Source organism: Mesocricetus auratus, unplaced genomic scaffold (assembly GCF_017639785.1).
Source record: "Mesocricetus auratus isolate SY011 unplaced genomic scaffold, BCM_Maur_2.0 Super-Scaffold_100044, whole genome shotgun sequence".
NCBI classification, from domain to species: Eukaryota; Metazoa; Chordata; class Mammalia; order Rodentia; family Cricetidae; genus Mesocricetus; species Mesocricetus auratus.
In genome coordinates this window covers 1,384,068-1,410,661 of record NW_024429221.1, presented here as the reverse complement: position 1 = coordinate 1,410,661, position 26,594 = coordinate 1,384,068, and the positions used below count along the sequence as shown (strand labels likewise).

At 51.6% G+C, this 26,594-nt stretch overlaps 1 protein-coding gene across 1 annotated transcript in view; it reads right to left on the bottom strand.

Annotated features, from left to right (window-relative positions):
* The window catches only part of Smco4 (single-pass membrane protein with coiled-coil domains 4), a 66,963-nt gene extending 41,233 nt beyond the window's left edge, over nt 1-25,730 (bottom strand). The window contains 1 exon segment of the mRNA XM_021235248.2: nt 25,532-25,730. Coding sequence (XP_021090907.1) covers nt 25,532-25,592 — 61 coding nt within the window. The 5' untranslated portion in view covers nt 25,593-25,730.
* Nucleotides 25,731-26,594: the final 864 nt, after the last annotated feature.

Genomic DNA, 26,594 nt, shown 5'->3' with positions numbered 1-26,594 from the left:
GTTTCAGAGGGTTAGTCCCTCACCGTCATGGCGGGAGCAGGGCAGCAGCCAGGCATGGTGCTGGGGCAGCCGCTGAGGACCTACATCCTGACCTGCAGGCAGACACAGAATGAGGCTGAGGCTGGCATGGGCTTCTGAAACACCCAAGCCCACCCTCAGCGACACACCTCCTCCAAGAAGGCCAAACCCACCCCAACAAGGCCACACTCCTTCCCCCAAGAGTTCCACCAACAGGGGTCCGCTCAAACAAACACGGACACGAGAACTGTGGGGATCACAGACCCTGGCCGGAAACCCACCCCTCCATCATCCTGGGAGCAGGCAGCTGTGAGATAATGTTTACTGAAAACAATTCAGTGCCATAAAGCTCTTGATAGGGCTCTGATAAGGGCTCCCTCACTGAAACACCATGACTTTGATCCCCCCCCCAAGGCTAGATGTTTCTTCCTGCTCCCTGCGGTTTCTCCCCGATTCTGGGGCCGGAGATTAGACCACCAGCAAGGAGGGTGAGAAGTCTGTGAGAGCTGTGAGAGGTGTGTGAGAGCTCGGTTGGAGAATTGTGTGTGTATGGATGGCAGAAGTCTTTTAAAAAGGGAAGCGTTTTTTCTTGGGAGTTCTCCTAAGCAGACTTGGGAAGCATAAAGTTTTCTTAACGCAACCGACCGGACCCTGTGTCATCTATCCCGACCACCTCGCTACATTCTCGGATGCAGGCTGCTCAGCAGGTGCGACAAGAACCATTCTCACTCAAACCATGGCAGGAAAAACTGAAAAATAGAAGGACTACATGGTCCAACAATACCACTCCCGGTACCCTCTAGGAATTCACCTGGGTTTCTAAGCAGCAAAATGTCACCTAAGCCATGGCTTCACCAGGAACCACAAAGCTGGCTCTGGGGCATCTCAACCAAGGAAGGCGGCTAGCCGGCTAGCCAGGGAAAGCACGGGCTGCAGACAAGGACAGCTCTGTGGCTGGGTTGTACTCATCCTCCGACCACGTCCTTGCTCTTGGTTAAACCACGCTTGCCTTTGGAACGGTAATGAACCCACGACGCACGTGCAGTCTTTACAGCCTATCTTTGCGGCATCTCTTCAGAGGTCAGGCCCGAAACAGCTTAGGAAACACCGGGTCAGGACGAGGTCCGGGGAAAGACCAGCAATTCCGGGAACCCCGGGGGAGCACACTTACGGGCTCGCTCCGCAGCTCTCAGCGGCTCTCACAAGGTTTGAGGTCGGTCACCAGCGACCACACGGGTGACGGCGAGGTTGGAACACGGGGACGGCGCCAAAGGAGCATGTAGTGCACCCTCAAATTAAGACCAACACAGCTGGGTGACTTCGAAAGACAAAACTGACATTTCCGATATATAAGCAAGAAACTAACATGGCAAGGACAGCTGGCCAATCAGGTAGGAAACGGGAGCTGGCAGCATTTACCACGCAGGTGTTTGGTGAGGCCGGAAGTGGGATGAAAACAACTCAATTAATTCACTGGGCGTCCTGTCCAGCAGAGTCGGGAGACACGCCTGAAACACCAATGGAGGACCAGAGACTCGCTCTGTTAAGGTTGGGGCTGGCAAAGAAGCATGTGTGAAATGTAAAATTACACAAGACTGGCTCCGCCAGCCTCCTCCCAACTGGAGGCCTGAGAGCAAACAAAGAAGAAAGCAGGGACTGTGGATGACAAAAGCCACCGCTCTCCAAATGGGGCTCTTCCAGGGAAGCTGGGGGGGGGGGTAACAGAAGCATAAGGAGGAAGAGATGTAAAAGCCAAGGCAATGGGATCGCCCTTATTTGTAATCTCCCTAGGTGTGAGACTCAGCCAAGCCGAGACTTGACACAAACACAGCAGGCAAGCCAAGAGTCAGAACACAACACGCTGGCAAGAAGCAGTTGTGAGAGGTGCTGCCACACAGCCAGGAAAGGTGGAAGACACTGCATTCAAACTGAGGTGAAGGAAACACGCTGGCAAGAAGCAGTTGTGAGAGGTGCTGCCACACAGCCAGGAAAGGCGGAAGACACTGTGCATTCAAACTGAGGCGAAGGAAAAACAAGGGTGATGGGGACCACCATGCCCATCTCGGGGACGGGGATCCCCACAGAGCTGCAGCCAGCCCCACGCCACTCCACCTGAAAGGAAGCTAGACACTAGCAGGGAAAAGCAGAACGTCCAGATGGACAGCATCCTTGTTTTACAGAAAAGATGCTAAGGAGAGTTATGAACTGATGACATGACCACTGCATGGTGTGGTCAAGGGGTGATTCCTACTGCAGATGTGAGGGAGGTCGGCCAGAGACTTCTGACAGAACCCAAAGCAGAAAGAGGAAGCAGCAGACTGAACACGGCCAGCAGACTGGGCCTGGCCAGCAGAGATACAGTAGCAGAGAGACGGAAGACAGAGAAATACCAAGAGAGTGCACAGCCAAAATAGCAGGGCTATAAGCAGAATGAGAAGCTGCGGAGGGGAAGCCCATGAGCTGGACAAGACCTGAGAAGAGCCAGGATGCCAGCATGGACTCTAACATATGTCACAGGTACTTGTGACCTGCGCTGCGGGAGCCTGGAGACCAGCATACATTTGGTATGCCAATAGTCACCACAAGTAGTCATTTGTCCCTTTTGCCAGTGTCAAGAGAAATGACTCCTTTGGTAGAGGGGAACCATTTTTCACAAGTTCCTGAGGAATGCTGGCTCTTGTCCACCCGCCAAATCTGAGGAAATGGAGTTCCTTTTGAACCTGACAGGGGCTGGGAAGATCACTCAGTGGTTAAAACACTGGCACCAGCTGGGCAGTGGTGGCGCACATTTAATCCCAGCACTTGGGAGGCAGAGGCAGGCGGATCTCTGTGAGTTCGAGACCAACCTGATCTACAAGAGCTAGTTCCAGGACAGCCTTCAAAGCCACAGAGAAACCATGTCTCGAAAAAACAAAACAAAACAAAACAAAACCATTGGCACCAGGTGTGACCAGAATTCAGATTCCCAGGGCCCATGAGAATGTCAGGTGTGTGTGGTGGTCCACAAGCTGGCCAGTAAGACTAGTCACATCAGAGCCTGCCTCAATAAGGTTGAAGATTGATCAAGGATGACTCCCAACATCAAGCTTGGGCTTCCATATTCACGAACCCTCATATGTATACTCACGCACACACACACACACACACACACACACATGTACCTGCTGAAAGGTTCAGGCATTACGCTGGCCTGCCCTGTTACCTGGCAGGATGCACTCAGGCAGCACTCTGGCCAGCCCAGCATTCTGTGAGAACCACGCAGGTACAAAGGACCCCTTTAAAGGACTGACCCCTGCCTGCTTACTCTCTCTTTTACTCTCGTCTTCCTCCCCCCCCCGCCTCAGTTCTGCACGGGTCAGTTACCCCTCACCCCCCTTTCCTTTCCTGTCCACCAATAAAACTCCACATGGGATTGTGGAGTCACAGTCTGTGTGTCAACAATTTTAACAACACTGGTTCCCTGACCTGCACAGGCTCTCCCTGCGGCTCGGCAGCCTGCCGACATGGCAGGTGACCACCCAGGTAACCTGCAACTTCGGGCCAACCCACTTTCCATCGACCAGAACGCTGAATTTTACGTCCAACAGCGGCTGTGATTTGGTAAGGACCCCCTCTAGGTTGGCGTAAACGTTTCCCTGAACCTAAGGACTGACCATTGAGAGTCCGGCACCCTTAAACGGGGAGACACACCCAACCACGGCCTTCAAGGTCACGGTCGACCCCATCATTTTCGGTTTGTTTCCACGGGCACAGCCTATTGGTAATTTTTTCGGCTCCTTTCTGAGCCTTCGGCGGCTTTTCGCCTTTCGGACTCCGGATTCTTTTTTCGGTTAGTTTTTCTGCCCTGGCTAGACGCTCGGGCTGACCAGTTCTGAAGAGTTGGTCTCCCCATTTCCTTTCCTTTAGACCTGGCTCAGGGTAACAAACCGACAAAGGAAATCGACCCATCCTCTCCTTAAGTCATCCAGACTCACTTATCTCATATTTTACGGGACCTCTCTAGTCACTGCCAGCGATCTGGTCGATTGAAGGAGTTAACTTATGTTCAAGCTTTTCTCTACCTCTCTGCTAAACATTCTCTTCAACATTCTTTCTTCCTCTAAATCTCATTCTTCTAGCTTTAAAAGCTACCTAAAAAACTCCCGCCAGTCACAGAGGCTTCCTGCCACTTCCCCTCGTGACTAAACCTGCCTCAGGGAGGGAACCGCCTTCCACCCAGGAGTGTCCTGTTTTGTCTCTCCTGTCCATTCAGCTTGGAATGGCAAATTCCTTCTTTTCTATCCAGCTTTGCTTCTACCTTATTTCTTCTCCATACAGATGCCAGCAGCTTACAATGGTCTGGCTTGGGTTAGTGTCTGCTCGGGACACTCTAAGGAATGTGCCTATGGAGGCCTCCATTGGCCATCTTAACCATGCGGCCTAGCTTTGGAAACTTGTTTACTGAGGCCGCCATGTTTACTGTGTGACCTAGCTGTAGACACGCCCACTCAGTCCAGCCAGCTTCTGCCGGCCAAGCCTGCTGACAGATACAATTCATTTACTTTTTGCCTTTTATTTTTGCCTCTAATTTTTTCTTTCACTGACTCGGTTTTCCTTGGCTCGTTTATTAAACACTGTGCCTTTCCACGGTCCCCTGTTCTGTCTACAACAGACCTGTCTTCTCATCACTGTCTGTTTAAATCTGTCTGTCTGCTACAACCCTAGTTCTGCCTTTTACTCTTATCCAGTCCTGTTTGATGTATCTACTTCTCTCTGTTAAGTTAAATTTAATTATTATGTTTAAAGTTATAAAGGTCTATTTCAAATTAGCAAAGTATTTATACCACCCAGTCGGTCCTCTAAGCTATTTACGAAGGTAAAGCTATTACAAAAGGGATTTTTCTGTAGTCACCAATGTACTTAAGAGAAGTCACTAAAGATAAATTTTGTCTACTGAGATATGCTAAACAGATGAACAGTCCTCAAATGCTCAGGGATCTAGAGAACATGGCATTTAAATGTTTTATTTAGAAGCTTTTTTATAACAGAGAGACAGGCCAGCGGCTGGCACCACCCCATTTCCTCCAAGAAGACTGGTGGACACTCAAGAAACTCCACCCACAAAAGTGGCAACACAGGCCACTCAGCAACCCTGCCCTTCACCTCAACTACTTCAAAAGACTCTTCAGGCCATGAAAAAGAGGACACTGGAATCGACTTTCTCCACATTGTTCAGGTCAACAGTATGAAGGCCTTCCTAAGAAGTCCCCAATCCACAGGTCTCACTATCAGCAAAAGGCAGGTGTCTTTGGAGCTTCTGATTTCAACAACTGTGGAGGCCCTTGGGGGTGGCTGTCCATGCAGTCAGCTACTAAGTCTCTCATTCTCCAATCTCAGGTAAAATCTTAGCCTTCTCAAGAACTCTGATGCTTTTGATGGCTAGTAGGTTTGCCACTTTAAAGTAACAGACAAGGCAAAGCTCTGTCATAAAACAGATTTCAGGAACAGGTATTATAAGGTTTATCTATGTAAGATGGTAATGTAATAAAGTAAGTTGAGACATTAAAAAAATATGTTCCAGGTTTTTCTCTTTCATTATACTACTTTTCATAGTCTTAACATTAATCAATAAAGTTCTGATAAACTACCTCCAACAGAGTGCTAAACAACAATGCCACTATAGGATCATAACTACAAGCTCAAAATTAAGGTACTTTTCATTGTGCTAAAAATATCTTGTCAGTTTTTAAAATGTTAATACTTTCAGCCAAGTCATTTGTAACACAAATATGTTGCTGATATGTCTAATACTTATGTTTTCACAAACTCAAAGGATTCTTGTAAGTTCCAGGAAGCCAACGGGTCAGATTCACTCCAGATATTATTCAGCCTCTCCCTGGTCCTGGGACTCCATTATCTTGGGACCCCCTCGGGAATCCCTCCCTCATCTTACAATCTTCCCCTCAAATACCAGGACCTAAGAAAGAAAATTTTAAACCTAACTTTGTCCTCTACTCTGCTAACATCTTGCCAGATCTACAGAGGTGCCAGAGAGTTCCAGACAGCCTGGACTGCGATGGAGCAACCAGCTACTCCAGATGTGGCAGCACCCCAGCTTTCTCAGGTTCCCCCAAAGATGGTAACGCCCCCAGGTCAGCAGGAAGCAGTCTTAAGAACTCAACGTCCTGGATCCCGAACCTGCCATGTCTAACACCCCCATCTCTTTTTAATCATAAATAAAGGCGGAATGAAAGGTTCAGGCATTACTCTGGCCTGCCCTGTTACCTGGCAGGATGCACTCAGGCAGCACTCTGGCCAGCCCAGAGTTCCTTGAGAACCACGCAGGTGTAAAGGACCCCTTTAAAGGACTGACCCCTGCCTGCTTACGCTCTCTTTTACTCTTGTCTTCCTCCTCTCTCTCTCTCTCTCTCTCTCTCTCTCTCTCTCTCTCTCTCTCTCTCTCAGCTCTGCACGGGTTGGTTACCTCACCCCCCCTTTCCTTTCCTGTCCACCAATAAAACGCCACATGGGATCATTGAGTCACGTTTTGTGTCTCGTTACTGGATAAACCTAGACATTTTAACAACACCTACACTCATACATACGACACACACACATGCAAGTAGAAAAAGAAAAGACAGTAAGACACTCCCCCAAATCCCAGAACTGGAGTCGGAGTCTTAGGCTGGCTCAAAGTCTGCAGGCTTATCCATTAAGCTTGACTGCAGGGACACTATGTTGCTTCCCAGCATGGGGGAGAGATTCTATTTCAACTAAAGCACAAGGTAGAAACTGCCTATCACTGGTTGATTCTCAGCATGTACCCCTGTTGCTTCCTCGGGCACAAAAAAAAAAAAAAAAAAAAAAAAAAAAAAGGAAACAGAGCTTATAGAGATAAAGAACGGATCTATTTTAACTTTGGGAGGATAAATTCATGGCACTCAAGCCTAAAGGACAGAACTGAGCAGATTCAGACTTCAAAACAAGTGTTGAATACTAAAAGTCAGCACACACGCTTTCGACAAACACAGTGGAAGTACATGGCCTTGGTTCACTGCAGAGCTGCTAAGACCAGAGAATGACCTCAGAACCCTCTGTTTGCCAGACCAGAGAGAGTCCACTAAAACCATCTCCTGGCTGGATACAAAGTCACCAGGCTCCCTTAAACTGCTACATTGTTTTAGAAAACAAAAAGTGCCTGCTGTCCCAAGCAGCTTCCTCTGGGCTCTCCAATTCCAGCACAGTTCCACTTTCCCATAGAGGGAAGCACAGAACCAGGAAATCTCTTCACCACACACCTGCTCTACTGGAACGGCATTTCCTGTCACAGCCCCTGGTTAAGCTACAAGTTCAGTTCCAGAGTTCTGGGAAAGGGGCCTCCTATCCTACCGGGGAGCATGGCTCCATCTGTACCCTGAAACTCAAAGTGAGTCATATCTTTCTTAATACTAAACACAAAACCCAGAAGAGCGGCAAGCAGGGCTTATGGATGCTAGGCTCTGCGCCAAGGCTTTCGGCTTGAGCCACCTCATCTTATCATGGACAGTATCTCTGAGGTAGGCATGTTTTCATACCCAGCTTCAAGATGGAGGGGTACTCCAAAATCACATAAGAAGTCATACCCAGGTTTTTCAAACTTCACAACCCAGAGTTCTAACTAGTCATGTCCCCATCACTAGAGCAGAGAGAAAACACCACCCTTTGCCCTCTGAGGCATCAATAAACGAGTCCACAAAATAAATGGCAATAGGCAGATTCTCCCACATGGGGCATCATGTTGTTGGCCCAGAATGCGGGGGACCAGGAAGCTCTGGGAAGGGAGGGAAATGCAGGTGATTTAAAGAAGTACCAATTTCTAGGAAAGATGAATAGGCCCTCACAAAAGCAGGTCTCTCCTGTGGCCAAGTGAATGTGGCGTGGCTCCCCCCTCCTCTGTGACATCCCTACCGTCATCCCTGGCTGCAGGATGTTATCTTCAGGCAGACAAGGGGAGTTCAGACAGCATGCCTTCCTGCATGCACCGTGGCCCATTTGAAGTCCAAACTGGAATATCTGAGGTGGCACTTTCCTGGTCTCCACTCTTCCTGTTTTCTTTATTCATAAAGCTAAGGCAAGACCCCCCCCTTTTCTGATCCCTTGTGGGAACACCATTCAGCAAACTGACCCACACATTTCCCTGGTTAGTCTTCCAGCTCTAAGGGTAAAACATAAGGAGTGGTCCCAGACAGACCCACCAATCGGCCGCGCAGGCACACAGGTAAGCGGTGGCTGATGGACACAGGGCAAGAGGCTCAGGGAGTCAGACGAGGAACTGTCTTCTGCTGAGACACCCATCCCTTCCGCCCACTGAAGTCCTTCCAGGAAAAGACTAAACTTGCAGATGGTCTCATTTTCAATGAACTAAGACTCAGAAGTCACCACTTCCACCGCAATCTCACCAAGACAACTTCTAACGGAAAGAACTCCCAGCCTGTTAACATGATCAGTACTTGAGGTCTCTCTGCCCTACAGGACTGTGCGCTCCGCTCCTTGAATTAAGGAGAACAAACAAGGCAAATGTAAACAGCACTGGGGCTCGGAAGACCAAACCTGGCCCCCGTGCTTGTCAACACTCAAATGTATGAACACTAAAGAAGGGGGGGGGGGTTCTCACCAGACAGCAGAAAATGTAAGAGCAAACCCACTAGTTGCACGGGAGGTGTTTTGAGAGGAGGCCAAACGGCTTTTAAAGTGAGCTCATGATGATTACTTAGTAAGTGACAGCTTTCAAAGTGCAGGTGACCAATATGCATGCTTTAAAGACTGTCTCTAAATGCTGTTTTGTCTGGCACGTTGGCTCATTATCTGTGAACCTGGCACTCAGGAAACTGAGGCAGGAGGACCACGACGAGTTCAAGGCCAGCCTGGGCTACAGAGTAAGAACCTGCGTCAATAAATAAATAAGTAAATAAACTGAGGCCAACAAGATGGCTCAACAGTCAAGAGCACTGGATGCTCTTCTGAAGGACCAGGGTTGGAGTCCCAACATCCACATGACAGCTTACAACTGTCTATACTCCAGGTCCAGGGGGTCTGATGCCCTCTCCTGATCTCTGCACATGTGATGCACAGACATATATGCAGGTAAAACACTCATACTCATAAAACAAAAAATAAATAAAATAAAAATTAATCAATTTCTCCTTTGTCACTTCCTTTAAGCACTGGCCTGGGCATTTCTAAGGTCATGTGGCTACCATGGTTTCTTTGAACTTAGGTTCCTGCCAGCTGAAACCAAGACCCCAAACCAAAAAAAAAAAAAAAAAAAAAAGGGTATTCTAGTCTCCACTCTATAGTGGTGATAAATACCATGTCCAAAAGCAGCTTAGGGGAAAAGGTTTACTTCCCCTTACAGATTATATTCTGCCATCCCGGGAACCCAAGGCAGACACTCCAGGCAGGGGCTTCAAGCAGAAGCTGTGGAGGAACAGGTCAGGCCACCTGGACTGGTGCTACAGGCTAACCAGATGGAGGGAACTCTTCAGTTGAGGGTCCTACTTCCCAGATATGTCAAACTGACAACCAAGTTTTTCCATGACAGACAGGACGACTTCCCCTGAAGAAGGGTTCCCTGCAGATGTCTCCTTGCAACGGTCTGTAGAATAGATGGCTCCCACTCTCCTCTGGGAAAGGAGAGAGTTTCAAGTCTCACCTAGTAGAGTAAAGCTGGTGACTTTTCTAAGTTAAGCTGGTAGAATACGCAAGACGAACAGCAAGTCATGAATTGGGTCCTGGGACTCACATGCACAGTTTCATTTATATCTGTCTCACCACAGCTTCTTATACATGTCACCACTGGAAATTTATAGGCTAAGGGCATGTAGCCAGTCCCTACTCACAAGGCCAGTAAATGCTGGGAGGCTGTGGTTGCCCCTGATGGAGATGCTTGCTGTTTCCAGCAAACCCCAGGCAGCTTCTGAGGAGGTGTTCCCATGGACAACACAGTCGGCTTTAAGCAGACACCTCTTCAGATTTTTTAGTAAAAACTTTTAGGAGAAAACTTTTTAATGACTATTGCATTTCTTCTGTTTGAAGTCAGTAGGAGCCGCTCATAGCTGACTTGCTGTGAGCTGAAATTAAAAAAAATATTCTAGACGAAACCACAGCAGAAAGAAAGCATGCTATCTAAGTGCTTGGCTACCATAAAATGCATCTGTACTCGGAGACGGACCATGATGGCTCTGAGGAATGCTATCCAAGCCAATCCCTGGGCAGACTGCCTCCGGGTTCTAATTAAACAGTCAACCTGGGACACAGTCAACCTGGAAAAGCAATGTTCCCTTCAGGACTTTGCAACCTGCTTTGAAGACAAAGCTAGAGAGCAAGATTAAGCACACAACCACCTCCAAACTCAGACTTGCTCCTCAAACCTGCAGGGAGGCAGGGAGGGGGGGAAGGAGGGAGGGAGGGAGGGAGGGTAGACTGAACAGTCTGGTCAACAGCTGGTGTACACATTGGGCTATTGTGAAGCAATGATGCCACCATGTGAACAGGGCAGACATCTTAACTCACACTAGCCCTCACTCAGGAGGCTTAGGTGAGGAACCAGGGAAAACGGCAAGGCAAGGGAAAAGTCACTGAAGGGTGAAAAAGCCTCAGCCTCAAGCTAACTCCAGGTTACAGCACCTCCTCCGCCCGGTGGGCGGGTCCCCAATACTAACTTCCAGTTACAGCACCTCCTCCGCCCGGTGGGCGGGTCCCCAATACTAACTTCCAGTTACAGCACCTCCTCCGCCCTGTGGGCGGGTCCCCAATACTAACTTCCAGTTACAGCACCTCCTCCGCCCTGTGGGCGGGTCCCCAATACTAACTTCCAGTTACAGCACCTCCTCCGCCCTGTGGGCGGGTCCCCAATATGCACAGCCACCCTTCCTTCAAAAAAGGCCAGAACAGGCCACAGAGCCTCAACTAAGCACTCATCCCACACAGGATTATCAAAACTGTTAATGTAAACAAGGCTAGACTCCGGCTAGCAGCCCTGGGTGGGGGTCTATGGGCCCACAGTTTCCACACAAGAGTGTGAGCAAATGATCCCCAGCCACTCCTCCAGAGCTCACTTCCCAAGGTGGCTGTGAGGGTTCTGTGAGGAGGGCTGCAGAAAAAGCTCAGCACAGCACGCAGCAACCCAACAACAGCCACGGACTTAAAACAGAAGCAACGTAAATCGCTACGGAAATAAACTTGATTTCTCAGGAGATTCCGTGCAGTTAGTGAGGATGAAGGATTTCCAGAAGACCCTCCCCAGCACCCTTCTTCCAGAAGGCTCCACAGCCTCTCTGCTATTGCTCCCTAGAAGGCCTGGAGAGTCACAGTGTCTCCTGCTCCAGCATCATCACACTCTATAAATACACCCTGAAACAAACCGGAGTGCCTGTGGCCAGTCTCCTGGGCAAAGGAGGCCAGCCAGATTTGCTCTGGAAATTAAACATCCGTGGAATGCAGCCAAGCGCTGTTCAAAACACGTATCCATGACCTACTTATTCTGCCAGGGCCAGGCCAGTCTCAAAGCAGAAACCGAGAGGGTAGTGAGCCGAGGTCGCTGACTTCAGCAGAGCCTTGCCTAGACCGTCCTCTGCGTCACTCAAAGCACGTGGCAAAGACGACTCAAGGTGCTGAGGCAGGCAGGCGCCCAGCTACAGACCGCTGATGCGAGCAGTTGCTGAGAAGCAGAGTGCCAGAGGCATGCCAACTGCTCGTGCCCCCTGACTCTCCAGAGAAGCACTTCTGCCTATGCAAACCAAGGGTCATCCGGCTGCTGCCAGCGCCCGCTCATGCTACTGAGACCTGCACCCTCCCAACCGTGACTTCCCTCGTGAAACCCGAGCTTCTATGAGAGCTACTCCGTCCTCTCCTGGTGCTCTTCAGTGTTGGCACACAGTGGGTCTACCGAGATGAACACACACACACACACACACACACACACACACACACACACACACACTGCAACAAAGCACAGCTCCCAGCCACTCAAAGGGTTACAGAGCAAAGCGAGGCTGGGCTTCAAACAAGACAGATAGTCAGGCCTGCTAGGTGATCTAAATGACAATTCGCTTCAGCAGGGGAAGGCGAGTCTTGCAGAGTGGCGGGCATCTCAGGAACTCACTTGGAGCATTTAGCACCAGGTACACAACACTAGGTGCACAGAGGAATATTCCCCCTCAGCACCTAAGGAGGGTAGAGGGAGCCTACCAACGGCAGAGCAGTGCAAAACCAAGCAGGGCCATCACCTTTCCCAACCCTTCAGATCTAACTTCCTCCTCCGTCTCTGGGTTCGACCCCCCCCTTCCCATCCAACCTCCTCCTAACCTCTGGGCTTAGGCCACAACACGGCCCGAGCCCTGTGTGCCCAAATTCCCTCCACAGAAATGACTTGAGAGCAGAAATTGGGTGTGGGGATGTCGCTTGGTTCAGAATGCCTGCCAAGCAAGCATGAGGCCCTGGGTTCCATCTCCAGCACCGTTCATCATAGAACCGGGCACGGTGGTCAGCTCTGTATAGAGGCCAGAGGATCTGAGGTTCAAGGTGGAACCTAAAACATGGAGTGTGTTTGAGGCCAGCTGAGCTACAGATCTAACTCAAAATGAGGGAGGGAGGGAGGGTGGGAGGGAGGGAGGGAGGGCAAGCATGAAGACTGAGTCACAGACCTTCGAACTCCAAGTTCAACGCTTGTTCTCTGAAACCCCCCCAGACTCTCAGGGCTCACATTTCTAAGTGCCAGGCCGTTCTTCTGCCCCGGGGCCACTCAATCATTCTGCAGACAGAAACCCAGCAGGCAGCCTATATCCTTCCACCTTCTCAGCAACAGCAGGAACACCACAGAGCCAGGCTGACCAACACAGCCCTAACCAATGCACAACCCCACTGCTGAAAGTCTCCAGAAAACGGTCTTGTAACAGCCAGTGTGGGGCAAGCACGGGGTAAGAAAGACTGAGACCCCCACAGAGCACCCAGTAAGCAGCTATCAGTGCTGCATTCAAGTGTGGCCTCTGGAACTTACTCTGTGACCTTTACCAATAACTCTGCTCCAGCCGCAGCTTCCTCAAATATAAAATGGGTAAGTTCAGGAAAGGATCTAACAGCAGAGGCACAGCCCTGAACTGCATTCATGGAAACAGTTTAAAAGGCCAGGAGTAGGGGTCCAGAAAGATGACTTAGGGGTTAAGAGCACTCCCTGCTCTTCCTGAGGACTCGAGTTCGGTTCCCAGCACTCCCATCAGGAAGCCTCCAACCACCTACAACTCCAGCTCCAGGAAATCCGACAGCTGTGTACATACACATAGATAAAAAGTAAATAGGAGGCTAGGAGTGGTGGTACCCTCCTATAATCCACGTACTCAGGGCAAGAGGATCACAAGTTCAAGGCCAGCTTGAAATGTTTACAAAAAAAGATCAAAAGGGTAAGTTTCATGCTGTTTATACTTTGCCACAAAACAAAAGTAGGTTATTATTTATGTTTTTGTAAATAATTTTAGTAGTGTGTCTTTTTTGTGTGTTTGTTTTTTGTTTGTTTGTTTGTTTGTTTGTTTTTCGAGACAGGATTTCTCTGTGGCTTTGGAGGCTGTCCTGGAACTAGCTCTTGTAGACCAGGCTGGTCTGGAACTCACAGAGATCCTCCTGCCTCTGCCTCCCGAGTGCTGGGATTAAAGGCGTGCGCCACCAACAGCCGGCGTAGGTATGTCTTATAATGTCTGGTACCTACTAAACTCTACTAAGTAGCAATCTGTCATTGATATTGATGTTTTTACCCCGTACAACACAGAAGAAACCATATCTGGCCTAGAGATGCCTGTCGGTTGGTAGACTGCTGTCCAGCATGCATGAAACCCTGAGTTCAGTACCAGCACCACACAGACTAGGAGAGACGGGGCACCCCTGTAATCCCTGCCCCTGCAGGGAGGAGACAGGGGGATCAGAAGACCAAGGTCATCTTCAGCTACACAGCAGGTGTCAGATTAGCCTGACATACACACAACCCTGTCTCAAAATGGAAACAAAGATGCAAATTTCCAAGAATATAAAATGCAGAGATAACCAGAGAAATAACTTTTTAGTATATCTCCTATGCAAATGTATTTCTCAACAAATTTACAAAGTAATATATATACAATCTTGCAGTCATGACCCATTTTTTCCTTACTTGAGTTATGAAAACAACCCCCCAAAATAAAGGGTCTTTGTTCAAGTCAAGCACAGAAAGTTGTGTGAAACTTGAGAGAACACGGAGATTAACTGAGCAACTGGAACCACCTGCCTCCAGAAGCCATGTGGAGGCTCACACATCCAAACGCTCCCCTCCCCCTTCCAAGTACCACTGCCTAGAAAGCAAGAGCCCTGGAGGCTGATGGGCTGTCATGGAGTACTAGAGGTGTTGGCCATGACTTCCAAGGGAGTCTGAATATGTCCATTTCCCAATAAGTAGGACAGCCCTACGCATGGGTTCCCACTTAGGGAGATGAGGCCAAGGGGCTACCCAAGCGGGAGAGAGGGGCACAAGGAAGAGATCGCTCTAGTCCTTTCACCGGTCCTACAGGCTAAAGGCAAGCAGAGTACACAGCAGTGAGCTCAGCAGAGGCTTTTCTAGCAGAGCTGCCTGCAAGTTGCTCAGGACGGGACTTCCGTGCCCTTGCCCATGATGGGGTGGGGTTTCCAGTAATGCAGCTGCTTTTGAGTCCTTCATGCTCTGGCAAGTAGCCCCAATAATGCCTCCAACTGAGACCCAAAGCAGCAGGAATGAGAGCAGAAGTGAGTACTACAGTCCCAGCGTGGGGACTCTGAGCTCAGATCTCATAGCACGCGATTTGCCTGGAGCCCCCAAAACATGTCAGAGTCCACACGCCATACTACCAAAAGCTACTTACTCAGTGCTCAGGACACAATGACAGACACAAAGGCCACCCCCAGGCTCAGGACCAAGATGATTCACGGGTACACTTGGACAGTCATCTGGCTATGAGACAAGGGTTCTCACTGTATATATACAACAGAAACAACACTGGCCCTGCAACATCTATAGGACGCCACCAAGACCGGCTTCCTGACTGGCTCCAACAGGAAAAGACTGCATTTTAAAAAGCACTTCTTCCATGGGAGTTGTTTTGATGTGCTAGGAGAAACATCCCCCAAATAATAACCCTGGGGAAGGAACTACAATCTCACAAAACGCTTGGGTGGTCTACAACTTTTACTCTGCAGAGTGCTTTGTTCAGGAGGGAGCTGGGGACCAAGTGTGTATCTCCCCAAGGGCAGCTCCTCCTGACACAGGCAATTCTAACCCCATCTCCACTTAGACACAATTATCATCTAAAACGGCGCTCTCCACAGGGGCCTGGGCGGCGGCAGCATCCAGTGAGCCTCTAAACACGGCTGACCTCTGGGCCCCACTCTGCGGGTGAAGGAAGCAAGCACGCCCCCACGGCCCCACCTCTCAGGAGCCTCCTCAAACGGTACAAGGCTGTTTCCTTCTGCGGCTCCAAGAGGAAATTCCTTGTCAGTTAGACGAGGCGGCTTCCCACTCAGCAGTCAGGCAAACTGGCCCCACAGGCCTCAGGCAGGCCAAGCAGGTGGAGGCAAGCTTCCATCAGAGCCTGTTCGTTTTAACAACTGAAACTCGGTGGTTTTACGAAAACCTGGTGAGTTCCAGAGTGAGAAGGCCCTGGACTCAAGTGCCAAGACACAGGGCGGTTGAGCTCTCTTCACAGGCTTCTGCAGACGTTTTCCAGGCTAATCGTGACCCACTAACGGAGGGAGTGGACTGGACTCTTCGCTGCACTGCAGTGTCTTTGCAGCTTGCAAGGGTCTGGGTGCCGAACCGAACTTGCACACTGACCTCAGAATTTCGATGACCACCTGACTGTAAGTACAGTGTCCACCACTCTGGAACAGGGGATAGAGACCACAGGATCAGAGGGTCGAAGGCCATGAGACTCACAGCAGGTGGCTATGCATGTTCTTCACACGTACACATGCCACCCAAGCCTCACGCTCACGCATGTGGAGTATGTGAGGGGAGGCAGGCAGGCGGAGAGTCAGGAAAGGGCAGAGGATCTGTGGTGAATAGAAAACCAACTCCTTCTTTTTAAAACCTGCAGACAAAGCCGGGCGGTGGTGGCGCACGCCTTTAATCCCAGCACTCGGGAGGCAGAGGCAGGCGGATCTCTGTGAGTTCAAGGCCAGGCTGGACCGACAACCTCGAAAACAATACAGGGGAAACCCTGTCTCGAAAAAAAAAAAAACCTGCAGACAAACACACACACACACACACACGTGCACGAACACACACACACGCACGCGCGCACACATACACACACGCATGCACACACATGGGCACACACAGGTGTGCACAAACACACACACGTGCGCACGAACACACACACAGGCCATCTGAGCTTAGGACAGTCCTGCTGTCACAAACTACCTGGGTGCACACACACATACAGGCACACGCACATACACACGTACGCACACACAGGCACGCATACATGCTCGCACGCACACAGACACACACACACACATGCACACAGGCACACATACACACAGGCACACATGCACGCACGCGCACACATGCACGCACGCGCGCGCACACACACACACACATACACACACACACACACACACACACACACACGCCCAGGCCATCTGAGCTTAGCACAGTCCTGCAGTCACAAACTACCTGGGTGCACACACACAGGCACACGCACACACACAGGCACGCACGCACACAGACACACGCACAGGCCATCTGAGCTTAGCACAGTCCTGCTGTCACTGCACTGGCAGCTTTAACAGTGGCTCACCCCCCTCTACATGAAGACCAGCATTTCCACCAAGCACAGGCGGGACAGGACCTCTGTTTTCCTTGAACCCTCAGATGCCCGCCTTCACAGACTTCCCCACAACACAGACTCACATTTCAAACATGCTGGCTCCGTGCTATCTGTGGGAGGCATGCCCACTCCAGACTCTGCTGACTTCCTTCCATGTACCAGTTAGCTCCAGCCCTAACTCGGAACGTTCCCCCCTTTCCATTCCCTCAGGCTGGAGTTCAAGTAAATACTCCCTCGGTGAGGCTTTCCCTGGCCCCCTTCTTACCTGACCCTCTACCTTTCAGCCATCGCCTCATCTGGCCAGCCAGCCGCTTTAAACAATATCCCCCAAATCCATGGCCACTGGGACTTCAGGACCTCCTCTGTAAACAGGGTGTGTGAGCAGTCCCAACCTAAGTGTGGCAGTTAATTTCATGTGTGGATTTGAACAGCTCAAAGGTGTCCATTCTGCCCAGCATCCCCTGTAACACGTGAGACCGTGGACTGAGCAAAACACACTTGTCTGCCTAAGGCAGGTGAGCCTGTCAATCAAATGAACCCCTGAACATAATAGCCTGTGAGAATGAGAATTCCTCCAGCTGACTGCTCCAGTACTCAGAAGGCATGGGTCATTTCCTGCCTTTGTTCTTGAACTCAGAATCAGGCTTGGGTGTCTACAGCCTGCCAGCTATCAGATTGTAACTTCTGTCCTTGGCTCGACTCTCCTGCTTCAGGCAGTAGACTTGGGTCAGAACTGACTCCTCACTTGTGATGGGTCTCCAACCTTCTGAAGACAGATCCTAGGACATTTTGGCCTCTGCAATGCTGTGAGTCAACACATTACAGTAGCTCCTACAGACACACACACACACACACACACATCACGCAGGCACGCACATGCGTGCGGGGTCTTGGAAGTACAATAAAACGAACTGCTTGCTCCGTGCCTCTGGAGAACCTAGCACGGAAAGCTAAGGAAAACCCCAGGTGACGAAGACGGCTGCAGCGCCGAGCGCACCAAGGAGCTCAGAGGAGCTAGGATGGGAACAAGGAGCACATTCCCTTGGAGCCTGAGAACCGGGGCAGCCACAGGAAACCAGCACGCGTGCAAGGTCCTGTAGCCAGCGAGTCCCCAGCAGGACCGGGAGCTCAACTTCTTTCCCTCACCATCAGATCTTTGACAGCTAGCACACTGGAGACAGCACAGGAACAGGAGGAGGGGCGCCACCTTCAGCCTCGACGCGCCCACGCAGAGAGACGAACGTTCTAACAGCCTCAGAGCCGGACGGCCAGGTCAGAACTGGGAACTCACTCGTTCTATTCACAACACTGACTTCCGGCAGGATTCACAGCACTGACTTCCGGCAGGTGCTGACCTCCGGCCTCGAGGAGAGCTGCTACGGTAATGACTGCCACAGGCCACAGGGCAGGACCCAGCTTGGCTCTCCTCTAGTCAGACTGACCTTGAACAGGCTGCTCGCCCCTGGGGTCTCAGTGTCTTCACCTGTCAAATGCCGTGTGTAATGAAAGCCCAGGGTATCTGCTCTCTGCCGGCTAATGGCGGATCGTTATGATCTGTGCCTGTTCTAAGAAGCCGCCCAGACCTCCAGCCCCAGGGTGAAGCCCTGGTTCTGCTGACTTCTATTCAAGGCGGACCTTTGCCCCCCCTCCCCCTCTGTACACTGCTCTCCGGTCTCTCCAGTGCCGCAGGCCACCACTATTCCATTTGCACCATTAACTGTCGAACGGTGTCCAGAGTCACGTCACAGCTTCTGTGACTGAAACTCTGCGCGCTCCCCACAACCTCCTGCATCTGCGCAGGGTGCTCTAGGACCCCGCAGGCCCCAGACCACATGCTCCTTCACCAAGCATGGCTTTGTGCGCAGCAGTGCTGTGTTTTTCCCAGGTAGACACCACCGCCCCGGGGGTTCTGCAGGCCTCAGGTGCTGCCTCCTCCACATTCGCCCTGCAGGCCTCAGACAACTGTCTGAAATAAACCATCAGCAAACAAAATAGGGGCTGAGGGTGGACTTGTCAGCATGCATGCGTGTGCACGCGCGCACGCACGCGCACACACACACACCACACACACACACACACACACACACACACACACACACACACGCAGGCATGCACACACAATTAACATTTTAGAGCCACTTACTAAGGAGAGGAGTCTGCAAACAGAAGAAACTTCAGTCACTGATGTCAAAACTCTACGAGAGCACCCTGAACCCTCACAAGCACCCTGGGGGTGAAGTCCTAGGAGTGCCTGGATCCCCAGGGAAGAAACTGAGGCTAGAAAGAGAACTAATTCTGCTCTAGTGCCAGGACACAACGGGCTCCGCCCTCCCCTTGATGGGGACAGAGCGGGAGCTGAGTTCCAAAACAGCTGGGCTCCCAAGTCCCTTCCTCGCCACTCTGCCCCGCCACCCCCACTCCAGGACCCCTCAGAAGTGAAGATTGAAATGGTCCAGTGAGTCAAAGCTTCCCCAAGTCAGTCTAGCAGGGTCACCCTGCAGGTACCATCCGTCTAACAGCCTGCTGGCTGTAAGACTCCAGCTTCTCCCTGACAAACTGCCACAGTATCCCACAGCAAGCCAGGAGCAGTGGTGAGGGCCGCACAGCTGGAAGGAAGGCCTGCCCTGCGCAGGCTCTCCCCTGGGCCTTGTGAGAGCCGCAGCATCTGGTTTTCAGGCTCATGGCCTCTGCAAGCTATTCACCAAGTGAGAGGCCTGGGCAGACCAGTCTGAGTTGGCACTTCACCAGTCCCTCGGGGAAACCCTTCAAGACCTACTCAGGGACCCCACACCAAATGCCAAGGAGCCTGTCACCATACCTGGCCTCTGGAAGCAGTGGAAGGAAAGTGAAAACCAGGTCTGGCTCCCAGGTGCCACACCACCACCCCTGGTGACGCGGTGGCACTTATGCCACCCCACGCAGAGCCAAGCAAGGGCTTTGCGGGCTTTACCCAGCAATAACTGTAGACCTGCCCACTCTGAGAGTAAGATCCTGCCACGGAGACCTGGAGGCTGAGCAGACCGACAGAGCACTTATAAAACACAGTCTGCTTCTTCCACTCGGTATAGTGTCAGCCAGTAAGGAAGTGGGCAAACTTGTAAACTGTAGTGGAAATCAGGACATCTAAGAGCACCATGTGGGTACCGCTGCGGTGTGCTGGATGAATGTAAACATCAGACAAATCAGTTCCAGTTTCAGAGAAACACAGGCATGCGAATGCACATACGGTGCGTAAGAGAAAAATCTCATGAGCTAGCCCACCTGTCCATCAACATGAAACCAATTTATGAACCGATACGCCTACAACATTATAGACAGAACAGAAAAGACGCATGCATGTAAATAACTTCACAATATATAACAAGAACAGCAAAAGGAGTGGAATGGTACACACAATAAGATCTAGGCTTGTGCTGGGCATTGGTGGCACATGCCTTTAATCTCAGCACTCAGGAGGCAGAGGCAGGTGGATCTCTGTGAGTTCCAGGCCAGCCTGGTCTACACAGTTAGTTCCAGGACAGCCTCCAAGACAATACAAAGAAACCCTGTCTCAAAAAACTAAAAAATAAATAAATAAAAATAAAAATCTAGGCTTGCAAAATTAAAAAAAAAAAAAACCTACGTACCCGTGTCTAAATACACTGACAAATGTACTCATCCGACTGCTAAGACTAGTTGCTGCTAAGGGCTTGGCTCAGGAGGTATCTGGAAGGCGGCTGTTGGGTGTTGACACAGCTGCCCTTTCTTGCACACTCTTTACATGGGAAGGTGGGGGTGTCGGAGCAGATACTCACACACCACCTGCATGATCAGAGAAGAAAGCAACGGGCCTGACTCTAAGCACCACCACCCACACAGATTCTCCTACTAGCAGAGCCACACCACACAACGGTACGTGCTTCCCTGCTGCACTCCAGGGGAAAGGAAGAGATCCCAGCCTGATTCTGCGCCTCTGACAACAGGCCAAATAGGGACTGACTGGGGAAGAGGGCAACGTGGATGGCGGGGAGCTAGGAGTTCCTGAGAACACACCGGTCGTTCCTACCCTCGACCTGCCATCCCCGAATGCATGGGTTCCGGGCTTCTCCTCACACGTAAGCACACGACGTCAAAGGAGAATCCCCCTCCCTGTAGCAGAGAGAGGTCTGCCACCGTCACCCACTGGGCGTCTCCCAGGCAAGCGAACAACGAAAAGGCCTGGTCAAACTCCACCTTCCCGGTGGAGCACCACGTGCCAGCGCTGTGTTAGCGGGAAAGCCAGGAAGGGTGGAGAAGCCTGCTCAGTCGAGCTCCTCCACTCCGGCGGGCAGCCCGGGAATCTTTCCCTCACTCCTGAAACCCAAACTGCGTGAGTACACAAATCAGACAAGTCTGCCAACAGAGCAGTGTAAGCACAGGAAGAGATAAATCAGCGGTAACCCTGGCTAAATGTATATTTATTCTGCCTGCCTGCCAGAGCCACAGCACTGCCGTAGATCTAAACATTTGATAAATATCTTTCCTGATTCTTAGTAATAATTAAAGCAAACAGACCGCACCACACACACACACACACACACACACACACACACACACACACACACACACCTCAAAGAAAGTCGGCAAAGATTGGACACAATACTCAAGGTAGGCATGACAGCTACTATCTTCAGTAGGCTCACTCTTTTACAGCATGGGCCCTACCACCCAGACAAGGATGCTACTGCAGTCAACAGATGAGGGGGACCAAAAAGAGGCACCTTAGAACCACGATGCAAGGTCACCCCTTCAGAAGAAACAGAAAGCAGCAAGCAGTATGTGCTGAGGTGTCTCCCAGCAGAGATTGTGACATGAGATTGCAGAGTTCCAACAGGTAAAGCAGCTACTTCATAAAGAGCATAGCCCAGAGCCAGAACTTGGGTAACCGATCCCCAGCGTGACCAGAACAAGGACAAGCAGAGATGCAATCCAGACAACAGAGGGCCATAAGCAAGTTACCTGCCATCTTTGGCACAGGTGAGGGAGATGACCCAAGACGTGAGAACAGTGTGTTCCATTCGAGAATTCCAGTCGCCTAAATCCCAAGGCTCATAAACTGCTCCACCTGAGTTTGGCAGGCTCTGCTGCACTGGCTACAGCATTTAGGGCAGCAGATCTCAACCTGCGGGTCTCGACCCCTTTGGGAGTCACATAGCAGCTGTCCTGCATATCAGATATTTGCATTAGGATTCATAACGGTAGCAAAATTATGGTTATGAAGTAGCAACAAAAAGAATTTTATGGCTGAGGGTCATCACGGCATGAACTGTATTAAGGGGTGGCAGTATTAGGAAGGTTAAGAACCACTCGATGCTCTAGGGGAAAATAACCTCCATTCTTCAGAACTGGCCACTGGCCACAGTAAATGCATCCTCACGGCTCTTCCCAACAATCCCTCACAGGCAAGCACGGAGAACTAAGGACTAACCCTAGCATGCCTGCTTGGTGACCAGCAATTTCAGGCATGCAAGCCACTTGAGGCTAGACTGCCTCCTTCTAGCACTTTCTTTTAAAAAGACTCCAACTGTGTCTTCCTAAGTGGGGCCTAAGGAAACCAACTTCAGTCCTGAAAAGCTTCTGGAAACAATGAGGTCAGAGAGCAGCCACCAAGAAGGCCTTTCTGGTCACACGGAGGCACCAACAGAAAGCAGGCCTGCTACTCTACGGCAGATCTCTCAGCATCACCGGGCTCGGAGCCAAAGCTGTGAGAGGGGTGAGGAGCAAGAAGGAGAGGTTCCTCCGCACCCCCTCACCCAGAGGCCTACATCTCCCCATTCGCGGCGAACCTTTCCCCACCACACGGCCACAGTGCCGTGTTTTTCAAGTGGGCTGTGTTTTGAGCCCACTGTATTAGTGAACTCTTTTCTCTGTTAATTTCCATTTGCTGGGCTCAACACCCCTCGTACAGACTTGCCCCCTTTCTACCGACGAAGCTCCCAACCCACAAAGACAAGCGACCCTATCCTATCCTCAGCAGAGCGAGCGCAGCCCCGCCTTTCAAGAACCGACGTAAGCCCAGGCCGTGGTCCAAGGCTGACTACTTGTTGGACACGTGTCTCTGAACCATCACCACACCTGTGACAGCATGACCAGACTTTCATATCTTAACAGACATGCAAGATACGTGAGTCTGTTAAGTCGTCATTACACATGCTTTGTGGATTATGAGATGGATGGGTGTCAGGCTCTCGTCAAGACATCTTGGCTCCAAGAGCAAACAACTCTGTGGCTGTCCCCAGCCTGATTATTTCCTTACTACCCCTACACAATCAGTGAGCAAGAATTAACCCACAAGAACAGAGGGCAGAGGCAAGCCCTAAGGTATAAAAACTGGGCTATTAAATGTAAAAAAAAACAAAACTAACTCATTACTAAATCAATGCAAGAATAGGGCAGGAACAGGTTAAAATGTAAATTCCTGGGATGTTTTGGGCCTCGTTTGTTTAAATTTAGGAGGGTGACATTTCAAAGACTCACAATAGAAACATTTCCATGGTTTAAAAACTATTTTTTAATAAATATCTTCAGGGAATTAGGAGGTTACTTTTATAGACTGACTATACCCTAATAAAAATCCTGGCATCCATCACAACAAACACCCTCTTGGAATTTAATTTCCTTTTCGGCACACGACTGACTACAGAAATTCACTGATGCTGCCACTAAAGCAAGTCACAATCTGCCTAGAGTGCAAAACTTCAAAGCCCCAGCAGGGGGGGGGGCTGGGTGGAGAGAGCTTCCCGTCTACTGTCAGCCAGAGGCAGGGCCTCCACGGCCTTCCTGCCCCTTCCCTTTCTCAACCCCTCGCAGGGCCTTCAGAAGCCCCCGAATTCAGTTATCTTTTCCTTGTCCAAAAAAAGAGAAGAGAAATCCAGAAACTAAGCAAACCACCTCCATCTCCCAACACAGCACCAACCCTTTCTGGGCTTCTGATTTCGTTCTGTTCCTTCTTGAACCCATCCATAGCCCAAGGCCCTGGGATGTTCTCTGTGTGTGCTGGGGTTGGTGTGGGGAGGCAGAAGCTGGAGCAATTATTCATAAGAACAAGAAATGTACTTTAAAAAGCCTTTCTCCCCTGAGGACAATTCCTAGTGGAAGACTTAATCAATCCCATTATCTGGAGTGCCCGAGCAAGGGGAGGGGAGGGGCCAGCCTTCCCTACAGGTGAGGGAAGGCAGCTGGGCTCTGATTTTACCCTGGCAGATTCCAGGCCAGAGGTGAGGCCCAGGGCTCAGGACTTATACCAGCGTCCACTATACTCCCAAGATTCACTTCACAGGCCCAGAGTCCTCCGGTGCTCATGATCCAACATCCTGAGTAAGAGAGCATGCTGATTTTCAAGTGTATGATGTCACTTAGAGATCGCAACCTTCTAGACATATAATTGCTTTCCTGTCACCACCAAAAGCTTTACCCGTGAACCAAGTCTAAACAGCATGGGGCCCAAATGGTAACTATACTGAAAACATGATTTTTTTTAATTTAGCATCCTGTTAAAGTCATATTCACACATGCACACACTGTGCGTATCTTAAGGGCTGGGTGTAATTAGTAGAGCCCTTACATGTTTAAGATACCATTTGACACTATTTTAAACTTACTATCTACTGCCACTCCCAAGAAACTAGCCAAGCGTGTGGATTTGAAAACGGAGAGTAGAAGTGGACAGGAGAAGAACATTCAGTTGTGACAGAACAAGAAAACCCTCCTCACCCTCCCACACTATAGCTCAATCGTTAATGGGCTGGTTAGTCCTGGTTACCGTGATTCTGTGAACACCCTCCGCGCCCAAAAAATTGCTTCCCCCAGGTTCGGGCGAGGGGAATGAAATGGTGTAGACACAGCACACGCTGCTACTGGAAGCTATTTTTATCGGCTGCACCCAAGCATACTGCACGCCTATTTATTTACTACTCTCCCTTGAAAGAAACCAGCTTGGTTCAGAAACGCCACACGCAATGGGACACCAGCCCACCACTTCTAAGCCTGGAGAGGAGGGCAGCGGCGGGGCTGCGGTTGCTCCAGGCTCAGTCTGACAGGATAATGAGATCTGGACACGTCCTTCAGGGAGGGCTCCACCAAGCCAACTGAGCGACCACCCCAGACTTGAAGGCTAAAAAAAGAAACCATTCATGCCCGTGGGTTTCTATGTTCGGTATGTTCTCAGCTTTGGGAGCAGTTTCACAGCAAAGACAAATGGGCAGCCCAGAGCAGCCACTAGCACTCCCAATGCTCCCGCCAATAATTACTTTCTTTGCTCCGTGTGGCCAATCTTCCTAGCCTCTGTTTCCCTTTCACACTATCCTAATTTCTTCCTGAGAGCAAGGAGAAACGTACGTCCACACGGGAGCCTGCACGTCAGACAAGGCTGCACGTCAGTCTCCCTCGGAAGCCCTTCCTGCCTCCTCCAAATTACCTGCCTTTTACTCCTGCTGCACAGATAACAACATTGAGGTCCAGAGGGCTCACCCAAGGTCACGATCTGCTGACACACTGAGATTCTCCCAAGGACTCAAGAGGCCCCTGGCCTGGGCCCACAGCTGTGTGCTACTGCACGGGACTGGGCATAAGGTGTCTTGAATACTAAGTTTATTTGGGGGTGGCGGCCATCTGGTTCGTCAAAGGGCACCACAAAGGTTGTTCTAATAACTCACGGGCAGCCGCTGACACCTTGTTTGGGAAGTATCCAACGACAGACAGAACATCAGAAGCCATGTCCACACACTATGCCTGGATGCGCTGTGTAGGGAGGGCTCTGGGCAGCTGCTGGCCCAGCCCCGGGAATCTCTCCAACGCTAGGGGGCCGGGACTTTCGCAGCACCGAGCAGGGAATGAGAGGGTGGGCGTGCGTGCGTGCTTCATGCGGTCCCATCCCAGTCTCCGCACAACACCCTACACATACCGTTCGTTCACTCCGCGGCCCGCTCAACTTCCCCAGGACAAACGCCGCAGTGGGAGGCGAATGAGGCGCCGGGAGGGGCGGTTCTGGAGCCCGCGACGCAGGAAACCACGCTCAGTCCCTGCCCCACCGGGGCCCCGGACGCCGCGAGGGGCCCCAACTCTGGGCCGCAGCGGGGGACAGAGGCCAGTTCGTCCCCGCCGCCTCCTGGGTCCCCCGGCCGCCCGCCGCCACCTGCAAACGCGCGCCCCTCCGCGGGCCGCGCGGGGCCTCGGCCGCCCGGGCCGCACTTCCCGCCCGGTCCCCGAGGCCAGCGAGCCGCCCCCAACTTTTCCCGGCCCGACCCGGCCCGGAAGGCGCGGCGGGGAGCGCTGAGCCAGCCGTCCGTCCCGCCCGCCAGCGCGCCCCGGCCTCTCCCGCCCCCCGCCGCCGCACCCGCGCGCCCAAGCCCCGCTCGGAGCCGCGCGGTCCCCGCAGCCCCCCGCGCCCACCTGCCGCCGCCGCCGCCGCGCACGGCCGGGTACGTGGCAGGGGCCGCCGCTCGCCGGCCCGCCCGCCCGCCCGCCTCGCCTCTGCTCGCGCCTCGCGGGCGGCTCCGGGGCGCGGGACCGCGGCGCCAGGCGCCCTCTGCCGCCGGGAAGCCGAATGCTGCGCCCTAACCCTAACGCGGGGCCGGGCCACGCGGCACCCCGCACCCCGCGCGCGCCCCGCAGGGCCTGGACGCCTGGCCCGCCGCCAGCTGCCGCAGACGCACGCGTGGTTGGCAGGCCCGGCGGAGGCGGCCAGGCCTGATGCACCCAGGGTCTAGGAACCGGCGA